At 37.4% G+C, this 21,246-nt stretch overlaps 1 protein-coding gene across 1 annotated transcript; it reads left to right on the top strand.

Moving 5' to 3' along the window:
* Positions 1 to 1,580: 1,580 nt before the first annotated feature.
* LOC107653934 (V-set and transmembrane domain-containing protein 4-like) lies at positions 1,581 to 16,354 on the top strand. Its single transcript, XM_016440795.1, has 8 exons — positions 1,581 to 1,650; positions 5,489 to 5,887; positions 13,840 to 13,893; positions 14,742 to 14,849; positions 15,632 to 15,665; positions 15,742 to 15,863; positions 15,968 to 16,032; positions 16,150 to 16,354. The coding sequence occupies exons 1-8, from the start codon at positions 1,599 to 1,601 to the stop codon at positions 16,273 to 16,275; spliced, it is 960 nt and encodes a 319-aa protein (XP_016296281.1). The 5' UTR covers positions 1,581 to 1,598; the 3' UTR covers positions 16,276 to 16,354.
* Positions 16,355 to 21,246: the final 4,892 nt, after the last annotated feature.

Raw genomic sequence — 21,246 nt, 5'->3', positions numbered from 1 at the left:
TTTATTTATCTTTAACATTAGTTAATAAAACTGTTCAGTAACTATGTTTCCATCCAAAGTTGGCAATTTAACTTCAAAATTAGAATATCGCATAAAACATCTGCGGATTAAGCACCTTTTCTTTTCCATTTGTTAAAGAGAATAAAATCGCCACTTTCCAAAAAACTGACGCAAAGTGTTAATAATAACGATGGGGAAGCTCACAGCTCTTTTTTTCCCTACATAATAAATCATTTGCACAGATGAAACACAATAACAAACAGTGTCATGTTCTGTTGTGTTTGGAGGCGGACGATATTTGGGAATGTAAGTCACATTACTTTTGTGATGTTCATTGAGGAATTGTTTTTGGTAAATGTTTTTCCATCCTAGTTTATGCAATGGAAACTTTACAGAGATCACAATAATCTTAAAAAAAAATAAAAAAAATAAAAAAATAAATATATATATATATATTATTTATTTATTTTTTATTTTTATTTTTTTTTGACGATCTATTTTTAGAATTCACATTTTTAGAATTTATGCACATCTTGGCTTTTCCATCCAGCTTTTTTTCTTTTTTTTTTATGCAATATCCCAAAATTCGCAAAAAAATAAAAATACTGTAGGTAGATGTAAACAGCTATTGTGAGTTCATGTAAACTCAATTAGTTAATGTTGAAATTAACATAAAGATTAATAAATGAACACAGAACTGATTAAATTATATTTTAAAATGTAATTTATTGTGGTTTCAAAGCTAAATATTTAGCATAATTACTCCAGTCACACGATCCGTCAGAAATCATTCTGATATTCTGATTTGCTGCTCAAAAAACATTTATTATTATTATGATGCTGAAAACAGCGAGTAGAATTTTTTTCAGCTTTCTTTGATGAATAGAAAGTTCAGAAGAACAGCATTTATCTGAAATAGAAATCTTTTGTAACTTTATCATCACTTTAGATCAATTTAAAGGGATAGTTCACCCAAAAACGAAAGTTCTGTCATCATTTACTCACCCTCAAGTAGTTCCAAACCCATATACATTTCTTTGTTCTGCCGAACAGAAAGGGAGATATTTTGAAGAAAGTTTGTAACCAGGCTGTTTTGGGGCACCATTGACTTCCATAGTAGGAGAAAAAAATACTATGGAAGTCAATGGTGCCCCAGAACTGCTCTGTTTCCCACATTCTTCAGAATATCTTCCTTTGTGTTCTGCAGAACAAAGACATTCATACAGGTTTGAAACTACTTGAGGGTGAGTAAATGATGACAGAATTTTCATTTTTGGGTGAACTATCCCTTTAAAACATCCTTGCTAAAAAAAAAAAGTATTTAAGTATATATATACCGGTACTAAACCTTGTTTATAACTGATATTCTCTAACTGGACTGGACAAAAACTACATTTTAGATTTCTGAAAAGGAAATGACAGCTGCTTCATTGAGTGTAGTGTGTAGTCCTATACAACGGGGGAGGAGAGAGGGTGTAGACTAAGTGTGTCCTTGTCTCGGGTTACACAGAGGAGAAGGAGAGAGAAAAAAGAGTGGAGGACTTCACTTTTTGTGAAGAGATTGAACTGGAGTTGCATGGAGCCCATCAGCCTGGAGAATGAAGATCTCTGCAGTGCTAACAGCTCTCCTGACTAACCTCCTCTTTGGAAGTAAGTGCAGTCTGTCTGAAGTTAACATCAGCTGTGATGTTGTTCAGTAGAGCTAGAAAATCTCAGCATGACAGTGACTTTTTTTTAATGCATGCATTTTTTTTTTTTTTTCATCTGTTGATTCTGAGATTTTGAAGATAAAGCTCAAGTTATTGTCCAAATCAGCCAAGCTGACATACGCACAATGTCTTCATATAAGTGCAAGCAGTATGACATTTCTCTTTCAATTGTTTGTCTTTTTTCTTGGTGATTCACTTTTTTTTTCTCTGCCTGTGTGTATGTTGTGGTTTCTGACTCCTCCTTCGTTAGTATATGTAACTTAAATCCTATGTGTGTGTGTATATACATGTGGTCACTTTGAGTTTATAAATAGCACAACATCCTCACAGATAGAAATTACACACTAGCTTGTTTTCTTCCTTAAAAAAATGCTTTAAAGCCAAAGGAAAATTGTGATTGTGGCAGATTTTATGGATTTAGAGTTTGCATCTACAGCATTTATAACTTTATAAAGAGTCACTTACATCTTACCAAACTGCTAAGTCTGCTAAAGCTGCATATTTTTCTAATCTAATTGAAATTAATCACTCTAAACCTACGGTTTTGTTCTCAATTATTCAATCTGTTGCAAATCCTTCTACTAACTCCTTGCCTGATGCCTCTGATGTTCTCTGTGAAAGCTTCTTGAGATATTTCAGTGACAAAATTACTAACTTAAGACTTAGTGTCTGCCCCACTTTAACTGTCTCTCCAACCCTGTCATCTGCCTCTGCCTTTTGGGATGCTTTCAAACCTATCAATTTCCAGGCATTGAAGGAGGTGATTGACAAGCTCAAACCCTCATTTTGTTCTAACGATATTATTCACCCGAGATTCTTAAAATTAATCATTGATTCAATTGGACCTGGTTTGGTGTCTCTTATCAATAAGTGTCTCCAAACTGGCGCTGTCCCTGCCAGTCTTAAAGTGGCTACAGTCACTCCCCTACTCAAGAAGCCTTCACTTGACTCTTCTGTTCTAAAAAAATTTAGGCCAATTTCTGTCTTACCTTTCATTTCTAAGGTATTGGAGAAAATTGTGCTGGATCAACTTCAACATTTTTTGACTAGTAATTGTATTTATGAGGTTTTTCAATCTGGTTTTAAATCTGCTCACAGCACTGAGTCTGCCCTCTTGAGAGTGTTAAACGATATTTATCTCTCCACTGATTCTGGAGACTCTGTGGTTCTTATTCTTTTAGATTTATCGGCCGCTTTTGATACAGTTGACCACTCCACACTATTATCCAGACTAGAGTCCTGGGTGGGTCTAAAAGCTACCGTTCTTAATTGGTTTCAGTCATACCTGTCTGACAGAAAGTTTTTAGTGAAGCTGGGTAATTTTACCTCTTCCAATGCACCTCAGACTTGGGAATGAAGGCATTATTTGACCAACTCATCTTTAATGACGGTGAAACTGCTGATGGCAAATGAAGTTGGAAGCAAAATGAATTTTGAAAGAGAACAGAAAAATCTGCTCAGGTTCTGCTGCTATACACTACAACAATGATCTGTTGCTAAAGCGACAAGAGTTTTTTAAAGCTAATTGGAGAATGGCCAAGTCAGTCACCTGATCAGAACATAATTTAGCATTTATTTCATATGCTGTAAGGTAGACATATTCCACCCAAAATGTTTTCATCATTTACTCACCCTCACACTGTGCCTGATGAATGACTTTCTTTAGATAAACAGATTTTTAGGGGGGAAAAAACAAATGGAAGAAGGACAGGCTACATATCTCTCTTCAAATGTTTAAAGACTCACTTACATCTTACCAAACTGCTGTTAAGTCTGCTAAAGCTGCATATTTTTCTAATCTAATTGAAATTAATCACTCTAAACCTAAGGTTTTGTTCTCAATTATTCAATCTGTTGCAAATCCTTCTACTAACTCCTTGCCTGATGCCTCTGATGTTCTCTGTGAAAGCTTCTTGAGATATTTCAGTGACAAAATTACTAACTTAAGACTTAGTGTCTGCCCCACTTTAACTGTCTCTCCAACCCTGTCATCTGCCTCTGCCTTTTGGGATGCTTTCAAACCTATCAATTTCCAGGCATTGAAGGAGGTGATTGACAAGCTCAAACCCTCATTTTGTTCTAACGATATTATTCACCCGAGATTCTTAAAATTAATCATTGATTCAATTGGCCCTGGTTTGGTGTCTCTTATCAATAAGTGTCTCCAAACTGGCGCTGTCCCTGCCAGTCTTAAAGTGGCTACAGTCACTCCCCTGCTCAAGAAACCTTCACTTGACTCTTCTGTTCTAAAAAAATATACAGTTGACCACTCCACACTATTATCCAGACTAGAGTCCTGGGTGGATCTAAAAGCTACCGTTCTTAATTGGTTTCAGTCATACCTGTCTGACTTGTTCATATTTGTATTTGGCTTGTTTTCTGTGTATGTTTTTATATATTTCTCTTCTGTAAAGCACTTTGGTCAGCCTAGCGGCTGCTGTAAATGTGCTATACAAATAAAATTAACTTGAACTTGAACTTGAACTTGTATGTGAATATATTGTCAAATTATAAATTACTCCAGTCTTAAGTGTCACATGATCCTTCAGAAATCATTCTAATATGCTGATTTGCTGCTCAAGATGTCTATATAATATATGTATTATAATTGATATATATACCATTTTAATGTAATACAGAGCTGGACAATTTGTGGGGTCATCTGTTTGAGATCCACCCATATAATGTTCTCCAGATGGCCTGTCAAAAAGGCTCATTAAACAGCAGCAAGAGGGTCTGGAAAGACTCTTACGTTTAATTTCCATGCGTGTATTGCTTTATTCTCTTTCAAGTCTGCAGACAAATTGCTGGCTTACACAACTGGGACACTGAATAAGAAATTACTTGTGTTTAATAATTGTTTATCCAGTTAGAATTAATTTATCTTAAATATTGTGGCTCTATTAAAGCAATAGTTCACCCAAAAATGAACATTTGCTGAAAATCTACTCACCTTCAGGCCATCCAAGATGTAGATGAGTTTGTTTCTTCATCAGATTTGGAGAAATGTAGCATTGCATCAGTGTCTCAGCAATGGATGCTCTGCAGTGAATGGGTGCCGTCAGAATGAGAGTCCAAACAGCTGATAAAAACATCACAATAATCCACAAGTAATCCACAGCACTCCAGTTCATCAGTTAACATCTGGAGAAGACAAAAGCTGAAACTAATCCAGCATTAAGACGTTTAAATTGAAACCTGAACTTCTGGCCAAAATATCCATAGAGTCGATAACGCTTCCTCCAGTGAAAAAGTGCATCTGCTGTTGTCTCTCACATCAAAATCCAGCCACATATTTGTTTAGAGCTGTTTTTGTTTTGTAAACGGTGCTTGATCTGTACAGATTTCTCTTCAGATTCAGACCACACCACTTTTTCACTGAAGGACGTTATTGTGGATTATGGACTGGAAGCAACGGTTTGAAGTTAAAAACGTCTTGATGGATTTGTTTCTTACAAGCACGTAGCATTTGTCTTCTCCAGATGTTAACTGATGGACTGGAGTGCTGTGGATTACTTGTGGATTATTGTGATGTTTTTATCAGCTGTTTGGACTCTCATTCTGACGGCACCCATTCACTGCAAAGCATCCATTGCTGAGACACTGATGCAATGCTACATTTCTCCAAATCTGATGAAGAAACAAACTCATCTGCATCTTGGATGGCCTGAGGGTGAGTGAATTATTAGCATATTTTCATTTTGGGGTAAGTTATTCCTTTAAATGATGCATCGCTCTGTGAATAAGATATTTATTTGCTTTGTATTTTCTGATTCCAGATGTGTGCTCAGCTATCAACGTCACAGTCACTCCATCTCCGTTCACTGTGGTGGCTGAGGGGGAAAACATCACCTTGTCCTGTCAGGTGACCCAGCGGCGGCGCTCAGCGAGTCTGCCTGTGGTGCGCTGGATGTTTCAGCCGGAATCGGGAGGAGAGGAGCTGCTGGTGGCGCGGGTGAACATGCGGAGAGCCAAGTTCTACGGAAACTACACCAAGAGCTTCAGCAAGCCCAAAATTAAACTGACAGTGGTTAAACAGGGCAAGATATACAACCTCCTCATCATGAACATCAGCGAACAGGACAGGGGTCTTTACAGCTGCAGGGTCCAAGAGTTCAAGAAGCATCAGGAACGATGGAAAGCTTCCACCAACAGCTCGGCCTCCACGCAGCTACGAGGTTTGTTCATATGCTGTTGTGAGCCGGGTGGGAAATTAAAGGGGGACTGGAGCAAAAATGCTATCAAAATAAACAACAATGCCACTCAAACTCAAGGTAGGCTCATTGGAAAAATGTGCCTCTGAAAAAAACATAACTACATTTACAATTCACAATTCACTATAGTTTTTAGCTGAAATGAACACTAGTGGCAGTAAAACACCAACAACTTTTATTCGTATTCACTTTGATTATGAATAAAAGCTTAGATTTGTGTGTGGTTCCCTCCACAACACTATGTTTTGTCCTCAAAAAGCTTTTACCATAGTGCATGGTTTGTAAACTAATGCATTTTGATGTTTGCATCACAATCAGCTCTACATGTTTGACTTTTCGGATGTAGTAAACTTGCTCGGTAGCGCACCCGGTAACAGCATTGCACTTGTGATATGAAGCACTCGGGTATGAGTCCCGTCAAACACAAGTTACAATAAAAGAGCTCAAAGACTTGTAGAAGCTAGATAAAATAACATGACTGATTCATTTGTTTTTGCTAACACTATTGGTTAGGTTTAGGGTTGGGTTTAGTGTTGTTTTATCGTAAAGTTGTCAAATTCATGTTCATTTGCACAGGCATGTTTGTCCAATGAGCCTGCGCTGAGTGAATTGTTCATGGCTGTGAAGTAAACTAAAAGCAACGGGTAAGGGAAGATTCCTTCATATGTGCCACTCAATCTTCCTATTTCAATAATACACCAACTTATGAAAGACCATGGTGCTTGTCAAGCCATTTCATGGGATCTTCAATTTTGGAGGTGTAGAAAAAGCTCTAAATTTATATATTTTTTTAAAGGTATTTAAATGTTTTAATATATATAAAAAAAAAAATAAATTGTCCATATGCTGTTGTGAAATTAATGGGGGATTGGGCCAAAAGTAATAACACTGCATAATCAAACTAACCTAATCAATTACTACTGCCAGTGTTAAAGTAACATGAATAAAAAGTGTTGATTGAGGCATAATACTTAGATCTGGTCACGTTGCAATGATTTATTTTTATGCAGCATTGAGCATTATAACCAATGTTGAGTTATGTTATTGGTAGATATTACCAATGTTATTGAACGTTTCAGTGACGTCCTTTACTCACGTTCTGTATATAATTGTATGCCAATTTGAAAAACGCTTTGTTTTTCGTGCTGTTAACATAACCAGTGTAAAATCTTGATTTAATAATTGCTAAAAAGGCGTACGGAATGGAGTACGGAAAAGCTCATTTCTGACCCTTGTTTTGAGTGACTGTTTGTTGAGAGTTTCTCTCATCTAGACTCTTAAATTGTCTCAAGGTTCGAAACATCTGACAATATACTCAGTGCATAAGCAACAGATGTTGAGAAACTCCTTCGGTGTTGTATGTGTTCGATTTTCCATTAACAACATGTGGAAATGTGATCTAATATTTATGCGTTATATATCTGTCTTTTGGCGGTCAGAGCCGAGTTGACAACAAAGTGAACACTGGCGTAGCGACAGCTAAACGTTATTGACACTGGCTGCAGAGTGCAGTTTTCCTTTACTAACTTACTGTACAGACAGACAGACAGATACGCAAGCAGCACAGAGGATGGAGAGGCTGTCGCTCTCTGGATCCAGGACAAAATAAGCCCATATGTATGAAGAGCTTTGCAGCAAAGCAGCAAGAATAAGAGGAAAAATGGGGTCAGGGACTCGACTACTAGATCAGAGTTTCCCAAAAAGGGCTGCCAGAGCTCGCTGTGGGAGGGCGTCGCCTGGCCTACTTAAAGACGTCACCAAATCAAAATTGGATGTTTGTGGCTTTAAGTCCATGTGTGTTAACTTTGAGACCTGCTACATGTGAGTGTACTGCCAAACATCTGCAAAATTCACTTTTAGCAAACATTTAAAACTTGCAGTTTCTCCCTTTAGGTAAAAACTACTCTTGGTCGACTCCTCTTGTATACAAATGTTCGTCAAATCGACCAACAATGAGCAATAGCAAGTATAGCAAATCCAACATAATATGTATATGTAATATTATGCTCATTGGAAAAACGTGCCTTTACCTACATTTTTGTAAAATATGTCGGCCTACCTATACATACAATCCATTGCCGCTTCCAATTGAAATGAACACTGGTGATAGTCAAGAACCAACAACTTTTATTTACTTTTCACACAAATTATAATTACGGTGCAGATTATTAAAAACTTGTGTGGTTTCTTGTGCAATACTATGTTATGACCAAAATGCTATTACTATAATGCATGATTTGTAAACTAGCACATTTTGATGTTTGCATAACCTAACCATGTATGGGTTTACTAATGTAGTAAACTTGCTTGGTAGGGCACCCGGTACAGTATTACACAGCACTCCCTTACGAGTCCCGTGAAACACAAGTGTCACGAGTCACGATAAAAGAGCTCAAAAACGTGTAGAAGCAAGATAAAATGACATGATTGCCTAAGCAAATGTGTTTTTATCTCATGCTTGCTTTAGTTAGCACTATTGGTTAGGTTCACGCTGAGTTTCGTGTAGCTGCTACATTATTTTCAAATGCAATGGAGCATTAACCTTTTAGCACCTTTCATTTCTGACCTTCTGTGATATGTATAACAACCAACATAATGTTGTCATATTCTGTTTCAGATAAAACTGAACATGCTTTTAGTGCCACTCACTGGACATTTCACTTTTAAAGTGTCATAAAATGTGCACATTTTGCCTAAATACTGCCACAGTCAAACCTCCTATTTCAATAATAAATCAACACATGAAAGACAACGGTGCTTGTAAAGCCATTTCATGGGGTCTTCAATTTTGGAGGTGTAGAAACAGTCAATGTGAAACTCTGTTATTGCTGTAATTTGATGAGTGAAAGATATTTTATCCATCAGGAACTGATTAGATTTGAAGAGTTACAAATAAGAATAGAGTCAAGCAGATGGGTTGAAAAGTAAGAGAGATTCATGACTTCTGCTGAAATGTTGTTTCATTTCAGTCGTTCGATTTCAATAAAATATTACAAACCATTTTTTATTTGGAATAATACTTTGCAGCATATGATAAATACCAAGACTTGCATCAATAAAGTAAATATGATCAACTCTGATGACATGTCAACTTTAAAATGAGGATTGCTTGAAAAAAGGGGATGAAAAGATATACAGTATAATGACATGCGAAACAAAAATTGCATATCCAGTAGCTACTGTATGCATATAGTTCCTTGACTAAGCTATTTCATACAATTACACAAGAACTTACTCTTACTAACTACTTAGTAGGGAATGATTATATACTCCAGTTGGTGCATAAACATACATAAACATAACTAACAACTATGAGAATGTGTGCTCCAACCAACCAATGAGATAGCCAAATAAAGTAGTCCCAAAACCAAGCCATACCACTAAGCTCAAAACTTTGTTTCCTAAAACATGATCACATTTTCCACTGACAGTGTTTGTAAGGAGAACCATTGAGTGTCTCTGCCATGTGAGGGCGGATGTGGTGCAGATTTAAAAGCACACTAGAACAGAGAAAGCAGGGAATACTGACCGTGTTTGTGGGTTCGACGAAGCTGTAGGGAGATGTTTTGTATGACTCTTGTCTTGTCAGAATGTGATGCAAATCAATAACGTCTATTGAAGGCTGTTTCTGTGAAAAAAAATAGATTTGACCTAAATGGGTTGTATTATTTATGCAGTTTTGTTGTGGCCTTTTTTGTTTCCATTGCTCAAAGGCAAACTTGTCATATTGAATAGGCACGCCAACCATCGAGGCTTAGTAAATGTCACAGTGTGATCATTCATATTGCCAAGACAGAGAAGAATGCTGCTGACTTTAAATTCCCTACTTTTTATACACTTTCATATATTCGCTACTTCTTTTCATAGCTGAATGCGCTGTGGTCGTGCAATGAAATAATTAATATGTCAATTGATGCAGCTGCTCTGTTGAAACATGCATCTCTATTCATGCATCTGTGAGGTCTTCAACAAATGACTTTTGGCATCCTGTACAGTGACAGAAGCCTTCAGTAAACCACTGGAGATTTTGTATCTGGCTCCTTTTTTTAGCCATATGACTCAATGGAGCTTTTGTCCCTCCCCAGTTCGGTCAAGCATGAGCAAGAGTTCCAAAAATAAGCACATTTCTGCAGTAGAGAAATAAATATAGTTCATGTGCAAGCAGAAAAAGCAGAAGACATTTGCAGTGTGGTTAATAAGAATGCATAGACAACTGGAAATGCCGTACATGTTCGAAATTCTAATTCTGTGTCAAATGCAACATAGCACTTTCTAAATATGAAAATGAGATTAATGACTCAAATAAGCTAGTCGACCTGCTGTTTCTGTGGCCTAGCAGTTAGATAATCAGACAATTTCTGATTCTCCAAAATGTCCCCTCTTCTCTTTTGTCTTATTCTGTAAATAAAATGCTAAAAGTATGGTGGCCGAGAGAGCTCAACGCGCTGCAACTTAAAAAAGACACATGCAAATAGAAAAAGCACCAGTAAATTAAGAAAACATCTTCATCAGTTTGTCAACACGTGCTGCAAATACACAAAATACAGAAACACACTGCAAATACTCAGAACACAACCCCAACAACCCTTATGAAAATTAGCTATGGTTTTATTATAGTAAATGTGTAGTAACCATGTTTTTTTTTTTGGTGCATTGTTTACCATTTGTATAAACACAGTTGTGTGAATACCTAATAACAAATACCATGGCTAAATACCATGGTAGTAAAACCATGGTTAATTTTCATAAGGAAAGTTGTAAGAGTAAGTTAGCCAGCTTACGTAACAGTTCACAGTTACAGTAATTGTTTATTTCGTCAGGTTATTTAAGCTATAATAATATCGAAAAAAAATAAAAAATAGCTAAGAAATCATATGATCAGGGTGTTAAAATAAACAAAAATCTCACCTTTCAGAGCAGAAATTGATAAGTATGTCCCAGCCAGGTTCCTCACTTGTTGCGGTTCCCTTAAAGGGGTCATCGGATGCCCATTTTCCACAAGTTGATATGATTCTTTATGGTCTTAATAAAAAATGTCTATAACATACTTTGGTTAAAATTTCTCAATGGTAATGTAAAAAACATCCGTTTTACCCTGTCAAAATCAGCTCTGTTCCCTTTCAGTCAGTCACGTTCGACGTTACGTCAGTCGTGGCGAGCGTATCAGTACAAGGTCCTCCCCTTCGGGCTATCCCTGTCGCCTTGTGTCTTCACCAAGGTCGTGGAGGTAGCCCTCGTTCCATTGAGGGAAGCTGGCATTCGCATTCTCAACTACCTCGATGACTGGCTCATACTGGCCCAGTCCCGAGCGCAGTTGTGCGAACACAGGGACACGGTGCTCAGTCACCTCAGCCGGTTGGGGCTTCGGGTCAACTGGGAAAAGAGCAAACTCTCCCCGGTGCAGAGGATCTCTTTTCTCGGCATGGAGCTGGACTCGGTCAACCTCTCAGCACATCTCTCGCTAGAGCATGCACAGTCGATGCTGAACTGCCTGGGATCTTTACAGCGCAAGACGACGGTTCCACAGAAACAATTTCAGAGGCTCCTGGAGAGCTGTCACGCCGCTCGGGTTGCTTCATATGAGACCGCTTCAGTGTTGGCTTCACGACCGGGTCCCGAGATGGGCATGGCGACACGGCACATACCGGGTTTCTGTCACCCCGTTCTGCCGTCAGACCTTCAGCCCGTGGGCAGATCTTGCCTTTCTTCGGACAGGGGTGTCCCTTGGGCAAGTATCCAGGCATGTTGTTGTATCAACAGATGCCTCTGCCAGGGGCTGGGGGGCCATGTGCAATGGGAATGCAGCTGCGGGGCTCCTTGTTTAGTTAACACTCGAAGGTGATTGGGCTCTCGGGCGAGATCCCAATTCGTCAGTCACGACTGACGTAACGTCTCCGTTCCCTCCTTCAGGGAACGAGGGTTACACAAGTAACCGAGACGTTTTCAGCAAGCGGTTCTAGTCCATTTTGCTTTAAATGCTAAGGAGCTCTGCTGACCCCGCCCCTCTCTTCCGTGGGTGACGAGCCATTCTCATGATACTGTTTACTTAAGCCACGGAACTTGCTAACTAGCACGTTATTAGGAAAAGCGATTTGCAAAGATTAATAAAAAAAAACCTTATACTCACTTCTACTGTAGATGAAGCTGGATCACGAATGATTTGCGCGAACATAGACGCATTTAGGCAGATCGGGGGCACAGTCCCTTCAAAACGAAAGTACCGTTAATCCTCTGCGTCTTCAGCGGCTCAGATGTCGGGAGTAAATGACGACTGCTGTTCATTATTACATCCAACAACAGAACACCTCAATCGCTTAATCTGAGACATTCTTGTCTTCCCCTGCACCGGAGTCGACACAATGGCGGACTGATAACAGCTCACTCAGGGCGGAGCTAAGGTAAGATGGCCCTGTCAATCAACTATCGTGGGAGGGGCCTGTACAGAACTACGTCATTCTGACAGGAATCTCAGAACACCCTGATTTGAGAAAGGTGATTTTAAAAAAACCACTGGGTGGATTTTTATCATTATAGGGTGGATGTGTACACACACTTCCAACACACATTTATGTTCAAACAACAACAAAAGTGAATTTTGCATCCGATGACCCCTTTAAACATTTCCAATGTGGTCTGTCAGTATTTGAGTTTCTATATTTGGTTGTGTTGCGAGTATTTGCAGCGCATGTGTTGTCAAACTCATGAAGATGTTTTCTTCATTTTCTATTGGCATGTGTGTGTGTGTGTGTGTGTGTGTGTGTGTGTGTGTGTGTGTGTGTTTCATTTGCAGCGTGTTGAGCTCTCTCGGCCACCATATAAAAGGTCCAAAAAAATGAAGTTAAAATTACGTTATACTTGCTGTATACAGAATACAGCCAAGCTTAATATTACTAATGCAACTGGAAAACGTGCCTCTACCTACATTTTCGCAACTCCAAAAGCATATCTACATACAATTCACTGCAGTTTCCAGCTGAAATGAACATTAGTGACAGTAAAACACCAAACAAATACATTTAGAAATTTGCATCACATAGCCAGCTCCATATGTTTTGCTTTTCTAATATAGTAAACTTGCTCGGTAGCGCACCCGGTACAACTTTGCACTTGTGATGTGAACGAGTCCCTTGAAACACACGTTTTGATAAAAGTGCTCAGACTTGTAGAAGCTAGATAAAATGGCATGGTTGTTTCAGCAAATGCATTTTTATCTCCTGTTTGCTTATGTTAACACTCTTGGTTAGGCCACTCACCAAACTCACCAGTTCATTTAATTTATGAACTGCCACGATATGCACAACAACCAATGTGATAAAATGTTGCCAGATTCATATTCATCTGTTTCATAAAAAAATTTAAAAAAAACTGAAGAGACTTTTACTTTGAAAGTGTCGTAAAATGTGCAAGAAACAACGTAATATAATTTTGCACAAATGTCTCCATAGTCACATTTTCCAATGAGATCGGGTTGTGCAAATGATACATATATGTTATATACAATATTATGATATATAAAAATAAAGTTTTTCTTTCCTGTTTTATTGCTTAATTTATGCTTCCACTGCTGACAGAACACACCAGATCAATTCAACTCATTTGATTCAAGTGAATCAAATTAGCTCTTTAGTGGTCTGTTGCACACCCAAATAGGCGGTTAAACTTCCTCAGTAGCCGAGGTGGCTGTGTTTGTTGGGCCAGCTAGCCTTACTGTCGTCAGCTGCTGTGGTTATGGTTATTTCAGGGCATCACAGTTGGTGTTAGCCAGGGCCATATCCAGAGAGAGGGAAAGCTTCACTGCTGTCATCCCACACACTACTGCCCCTGCAATTTACTTGATTTAACTGCATGTGCCATGTAATTACGAGGGTCTGGAGCCACAGTGATGAGTGTGCAATTCTCTCTTCTTCCTCTCGCAGTCCATGTTCTCCCAGCCGGCAAACCAAAGGGGGAACTGTGGAGTCTGTTGGAAGGTAAGCCACAAAACTGTTCAACCATATTGTCTTGGACCAAAAAAAAGTGTTACTAAACATGTTTCAGATGCAGTAAATAGTCTAATAGAAATGGAAGAGAATAGAATGGCAGTTTTTCTTAAAGAGACAGTTCAGCAAAAAGTAAACAATTTTCATGTTTCAAATGCATATGGACATGTTCTCTTTTTGGACCTAAAAAAATGCATCCGGCCGGGATTTCTAAATCGTCCAAAATGTCTGTATTGTTTGTATTAAATGTTTGTATTTAAGCCCTGCGCAGGAATGTTTTCTTAATCCCGCTCCCGCTGAATTTCTGACCATTGCTGCCTGCTCCCACAAACATTCTAATATTGAATAAAATGTTTGCACATCGTGTTGGATGCAGGGTTGCCAAATAAACTCTTGTTTAGGATTGATTTTCTCCTGTGGGTTAAAGGTTTGAAATATTGCATTTTGACTGAAATGCTTGTATTGAAACATTTTGCATTCTATCTATGATAAAACTGTGGTAGATGTTAAGTTTTGTGAAGGATGGAAACTGATCAATCTGCATAACGGTGACTGTAAAATATGTATATTTTAGGTATGGAAACAACATATTTTGAGTTTTGATATTTGGGATATGGTCATTGCGCTACTTTGGGGGCTACTTTAACCCCAAACTAAAGAAACTAAAAACATTTGAAAGGCATGAGGTAAATGAGTAAATTTACCTCAATACAACAAGGTTATACAGAATGGTGTTTTTATGTGTTGTTACTGTTGTGTCGTGTGGATATTTTCTCTGCAGTAAACATACAGTATGCATTTATTTCAGCTGCATTAAGTGTATTTTTTGTGTGTTTCAGATGTGTATCTATGTGCTGTGCTGGTATGTTGTGTTGGGCTCTTGTGCATGTGCATGTTCACTATAGCTGTGAGCTGTCAGTATCTGCAGAAGAAGAGACGATTAAAAGGTATGATTCTCGCTGTTGATTATATAAAATAGTCTGATAACAATAAAAGGAATAGTTCACCCAAAAATTTAAATTCACTGAAAGTTTACTCACCCTTAGGCCATCCAAGATGTAGATGAGTTTGTTTCTTCATCAGATTTGTAGAAATGTAGCATTGCATCAGTGTCTCAGCAATGGATGCTCTGCAGTGAATGGGTGCCGTCAGAATGAGAGTCCAAACAGCTGATAAAAACATCACAATAATCCACAAGTAATACACAGCACTCCAGTCCATCAGTTAACATCTGGAGAAGACAAAAGCTGAAACAAATCCATAATATATATTCGTTTAGAGATGTTTTGGACTGTTTTGGCTTGTAAACGGTGCTCGATCTGTGCAGATTTCTCTCCTGATTCAGACGAGACAATATTATGGAGAGAGGACTATATTAGCCGGAAGTTAAAACGTCTTAAAAACAGGTTTTTGTTTCTTACAAGTGGATATTTTGTGGTGTGGATTATTGTGATGTTTTTATCAGCTATTTGGACTCTCATTCTGACGGCACCCATTCACTGCAGAGCATCCATTGCTGAGACACTGACGCAATGCTACATTTATCCAAATCTGATGAAGAAACAAACTCATCCTAATCTTGTATGGCCCGAGGGTGAGGACATTTTCAGCTATTTTTTTCATTCTTAGGTGAACTATTCCTTTAATGTGCATGTTAATGATGCTCTTGTAATGATCTTAATTATATAATCTGCTCATCAAAATTTTTTCATATTTTCCTTTTTGGCAGAAAACTATCATTTGGTCAAGAGTCCACAGAACAGGTGAGAAAACATGAAAATGTATAACTGCATATGAGAAGGACATCCTTCTTCACAAACCGTGTTCATGTGTGTCCAGTTCAGGCGAGACGGTCACTAGTGTGGTCAGTCTCTCTCCAGCTCTTCCCAAGAAGATGAGAAAGTATAAGAAAAATAAAAGTGTGGAGCAGCCAGACGTGCCACCAGAGATACCGGCTAAAGGTAGAGTAACATTCCCAAAATGACCTCTATATGTCACCTTACATTATTTCTCAAGTGTATATATCTTAGTTTATTAGCTAAAATATTATAATATTCCATCTCAGCCCCTATTGCAGACAAAATGCGAAAGCCGAAGCTTTTAAAACCTCAACCCAGAAAAGTGGTTTTGGTAAGTTACATAAATGAAATACACAGAAATGTATTATTTGTACTGCAGAACTGCCCGTTGTTGTATTTAATATTGTTTTATGTGAGCTGTAACTCTGCTGTTGTCCTGAACCAACAGCCCAAAATTGCAGAAGAGAGTCTGATGTACGCTGAGCTCGAACTGATGAAGCCGCTGCCTGAAGCTAAAGCTTCAAAGACAGGAACGGTGTACGCTCAGATACTCTTTGAGGACAAGCCTGTGTAGCATTGCAATTTTTTAAAGAAAACTTTATTTATAATAACACAACATTGATTTTATTCGTCACCATTTTTCTGATGTTTTATACATGCAACCTTAAATGAATTGCACATGATTTTATTCGTCACCATTTTTCTGGTGTTTTATACATGCAACCTTAAATGAATTGCACATATTGTATATATATACTGTATATTCTTTACTTTCTAAGTTGTTCTATCTGACAAAAAAAAAAGTTACATATTTAGCAAAACCAAATTACTGTCATCCGAAAACTGCAATCTGTAACTAAAAGGCACATAAATACAGTAGCCAACCAGTCTCAGAAACAACTTTTGCAAAAGATTATGTAAAGGTAAACACCAACAAAAAATATCCATTTGAATTGCCACAAGCTGTTAATAAACTAATAATTTATATGAGGTTATTTTGCACAAATATATTTCGACAACAAAAACCAATGAAATCTTCTCAGGAATGTTCTGGGTTCAATGCAAATTCATCTCTCTGAACAGCTTCTGTGGCCTGCACTTGATGTATTTCAGCTTATATTAATTATTCTGTAAATAGATGCGTTATTTGAGCTGTAAAGTTGTGTAAACCGTCCGTTTAGTGACGGGACTACTTTTCTAGGCAGATGAACTTGAATTTTGCAACGGTTTTTTTTGGTGTTTTTTTACCATTTAACAGTACAATCTTGTACCTTTATGTCAACTTTGGTGGTTTTCTGCTCAAATTATTGAGTTTAAATGCTTTATACATTATTGTAAATAAATTGTAATAAATGACTTTTTTTACACCTGACTCAAGTTAACGTAAAAATGTTAAATATAATGTAAATGTTGTGGCTTTTGAAACTGTATTTTAACATTTATTCTGGTGCACAACTTTCATTATACACTGATAAAATTATTTTCTTAATCAGTATTTTTGTCTTGTTTTCTACTATATATATCTAAACATTCTTACACCTTAAAGCTACAGTCCGTAAGTTTTGCCTCTTTGTCGCCATCTCTGTTTGAAACCTTCAATTGCAGTTACTTACAGAATTATTTTCATTGCGTGGGTTGTGCTCCAGCGCGGATGAATCTAATGTTTTGAGGTGAATGTGTGGCTTTTAGTCACCGCACCGGTGTGGATATTCACTGTACTTAGGCATCACAGATTCTAGCCTACGTCTTGGAATATATGACCCAAATAAGAATTTTCCCCGGATATTGTCATCAGAACAAAGTAACAAGTCTGCCACATTTGTTCTGACCAACTGAGGAAAAAAGCATTACCATAAATTGCGCTACCAATGGTGATTAAATCTAACGATCGATTAGCTCATATCACAACAAACCGTGCAAATTATTATTATTGTTATACTTTGTTCTCAAATTGTTAATGTTAACAACATCAGCATTGCGTGACTACGTGTATGTAGTGTGTATTAGCGTGTAGATTTCAATTTCTGTACAGTCTAATCTCTAATTGTCATACCATTTGAATTTCATATTAAGAAATTCTTTTAACCCAAAAAGCAAATTATTCTTCCTTTGAACTGGTTTTCTTTAAAATACAAATCCTGTGTAATCCCAGGCTATCCGTAATCAGAAGCACATTTATAACTGGAATAATTTAATTTCAGTCACATGTGTTTCATAAACACATAATCCATTCTGGATTACAATCCGCCATCAAAATTATACATTTAATTAGTTCAGCTGCTGTGAGAAAAGGCTAACGATCCGTCACCTGCAGCATCCTCACATGCGATATAGCGCACTAGCCGGGACTCAATCTTTATGTTTACAGACGTGACGTAATGACGTGGCAGCATGCTCGAATTTCCCATGAAAACCTACCCGTAGCACTCAAATTAGAAAACATTATTATAAGCTAACCGTTGTGAATCGGGCTAAAGTAAGGCGATAGTTTTGAACACTGGCTGGTTATGCACTTGCTCAAATATTGATTTTGGATAATTTTTAACCAAAAAAAGTTACGGACTGCAGCTTTAAAAAGCAAAAATTGCATTAGATATTAAGTCTTGTTTTTTTGAGAAATGTATTCAAATTAAGTGCATTTAAGCTTTAAAATAAAAAAATATGCAGAATTCTGCAAGGTCAGAAAAAAAAATGTATTCAAAGGGGAAAATAGTTTAATTTTCTGACAATTTGCAAAAAAAAAAATATATATATATATATATGTATATATATATTGTTTTAGGCTTAAAATCACTTAATTGTCATATATTTTTAAGTAATTTTGCTTCTCAAGTAAATGTATCTTGATTTACGCATGCTTAGATCTTTGTACTGGATTTTTTGCAGTGCAAATACATTACATGTTAATGTGATTTTTGTTTGTTGGTTTTCACAAGCCTGGATTATTTCTGTGGTAAAGGAAAGCAGGCCACAGAAGCTCAACTTGTGTTGAACCCAGAAAATTCCTTTAAATCTGTCGAATTGCTGAAGCCTGTTTGTTTTTCTTTTTTTTTTTTTTTTTATGACTTCTTTTACTGGAAGAACGTTTTTGATTTAATAATGGAAAGCTAATGAAATATCAGGCTGTATCTGTATCTGGAACAGACATGCAGGCACCACTGATCTGAACTTTCAGTGTCTATCTGACTCTTTAGGAATAAATAAGACACAATCTCTCACTCCAAGGGTTTTTGACACACAGACTTAAGATGTGTAACAAAGTTATTTAACTGTGAAATGTAGAGGGTCCTGAAAGCCCACCGCCTTCACCACTAACAAGAACCATCTGTGAATGACCCTCTGCTCAACACATGCCGGGAATATACTGTCTTTCTCTTCTGTTTCGTAAGTGTACTGTAAATTAAATATTTCTATGTGAAAGAACATGACTGCTTTTACTGTGTATGTCCAAAATCTGTCTCTAAAAAAACAATCATATTCAGTTTCTGCGAGGGTTCGTGTTAACTGTGATTTGTGGGATTGTATGAGGCAAAGTTTCACATGTGTTTGTGTTTAAATGGTAGGTTTCATTCTGGACGTTTCGGAAATGAAGGCGGTACCACGTTAGAAAGCAGGGTGCAGAAATACGTATCAAAGACATGAAGCAGTATGTGTCAATCATGATATTGCATTTGTGTAGTCTTAAAGGCATGGCTCACCCAAAAATGAAAATTTGCTGTTAAATTACCCTCAGGCCATCCGAGATTTTTTTTTTTTTTTTTTTGGTAGATGTCCTTAGTGATTCATAAAATGCAAGTCAGCGGCTAGGGCTACTTTGAGAGTCAAAAAACGCATATCAGGCAACAAAAACTTAATACCAGTGGCTCCTGATGATATACTGAGGTCTTATGAAGTGAAACGATCAGTCTGTGCAAGAAACTGAACATTATTTACAACATTATTACCTTTAATCCAGAGCCCCCAGAGCAACGGTCCGGAGTGATGTCCGGTTCATGAACGAATCATTCTTTTGAACTGGTTCTTTTTAGTGAACCAGATGAATCAGTTCACCAAATCGGACTGAATCAGTTCACGGCTCGAGCAGCACAGATCTACAAGTTACTTAATCAAAACTCTCTTTCAGACGCCTGACAGTCACTCCGACTCAAAATGAGCCAAAATAGCAGCGTATCTGATCCTGTGATGAACGAACTGATTCAGTGCTTCAGTTCCTCCAGCAGTCACTGAACTGAGGAAACAGTTCGACTCGGACCGATGAGCCACTGATATGAGCATGTGAAAACCCAACACTTGAATGAAGGGGCCAAATGAATGCTTTTATGGTTTCTCGTGGTTTATGTAGAAAGGTGAGCTGATGAAGACGAGTTTATTCACTTTATATGCTTTAGACATGTAAAACATCCATTTTTCACATCATTATTGGATGATTCGATAATATAATTGTGTATATGTGATGTCATTGCCAGGTTAAGTAAACAAAATAGTGAATTGAAACAGTTAATTGAAACAAAATGTCTGAAAAAGTACAAAAGAATCAGATTTCCCCATTTGTCCGAGACTCTGGATTACAGCTAGTACTAATAATGTTGTAAATAATTATTGTGTGTATGTGTGTTTCTTGCACAGGATGATTGTTTCGCTTCATAAGACCTCAACATATCATCAGGAGCCACAGGGATTCATTTTGATATGCTTTTTTTTTTTTTTTCTCAAAGACAGGCAGCCACTGACATGCATTTATTTAATCTTCTTCACTATTCTACTCTACATTTTTACATGAACTACACCTTTAACACACCTAAGAAAAAATGAGTAATGCTGAGAGAGAAACTGAGTAATGCTTCTACACATGTCATCTTACAATTAAAACTGTGTTTGAACTTCTACAAGAGTTTCGGTCATGAGTCACCTTAAATATTTCACCAAATGAGGAAAGAAAACTGCTTGTGTTGCTTCAACATGCCCTAAAAAACACCCTAAAATAAGTCTGAGGAGACACACCAAAGCCAGAGAAACGTTAGACTAAAACAAGACATGGTTTGAATTAGCGCATAAAAGAAAGGTTTCTATTTCTTGAGCGTCGGATGAGTTTCAGACAAGATTTCTTGAACGTCTTCCAGATAAACATTTGTGAAGTAGGTCAGTCGAGGTCTGCACGTGGCCTAAAACCAAAAAAAATGAGCAAAAACCACATCCTTGATTCAAAGAAACTTCCATTTGCCAGTTTTCCAGAGAACATCTCAGAGCGTATACACACCTTTCTTTTTAAAGTTTAATGGATAATACAAGAGAGAGTTCAATCCATTTCAAAACAAGCCATCTGGGTCATTCCACGAAATCGGTGCCTTTTGTGTCCCTTAGAGATGATCAAACATAGATTTAATATAACAACAAATAAATGTGCAATTTAAAAACATAATGCTATGTATGCTTTCATCAATATTACATCAATTAAATATTATTTTAAATAATTTAAATAGCATTTATGCTGATAACGGTAAGGTTGTTTTGTGTGTGTGTGTGTGTGTGTGTGTGTGTGTGTGTG

This window comes from Sinocyclocheilus anshuiensis, unplaced genomic scaffold, assembly GCF_001515605.1.
Source record: "Sinocyclocheilus anshuiensis isolate Anshui unplaced genomic scaffold, SAMN03320099.WGS_v1.1 scaffold454, whole genome shotgun sequence".
Lineage (NCBI taxonomy): Eukaryota > Metazoa > Chordata > Actinopteri > Cypriniformes > Cyprinidae > Sinocyclocheilus > Sinocyclocheilus anshuiensis.
This window is presented reverse-complemented; position numbering and strand designations above follow the sequence as displayed.

Bases quoted from the DNA above. Each gene is read 5' to 3' on its own strand.
- LOC107653934 (XM_016440795.1), top strand. From the start codon at position 1,599: ATGAAGATCTCTGCAGTGCTAACAGCTCTCCTGACTAACCTCCTCTTT. The intron at 14,850-15,631 runs GTATGATTCTCG...CCTTTTTGGCAG, and splicing joins GAAGAAGAGACGATTAAAAG to AAAACTATCATTTGGTCAAG. The intron at 16,033-16,149 runs GTAAGTTACATA...CTGAACCAACAG, and splicing joins AACCCAGAAAAGTGGTTTTG to CCCAAAATTGCAGAAGAGAG.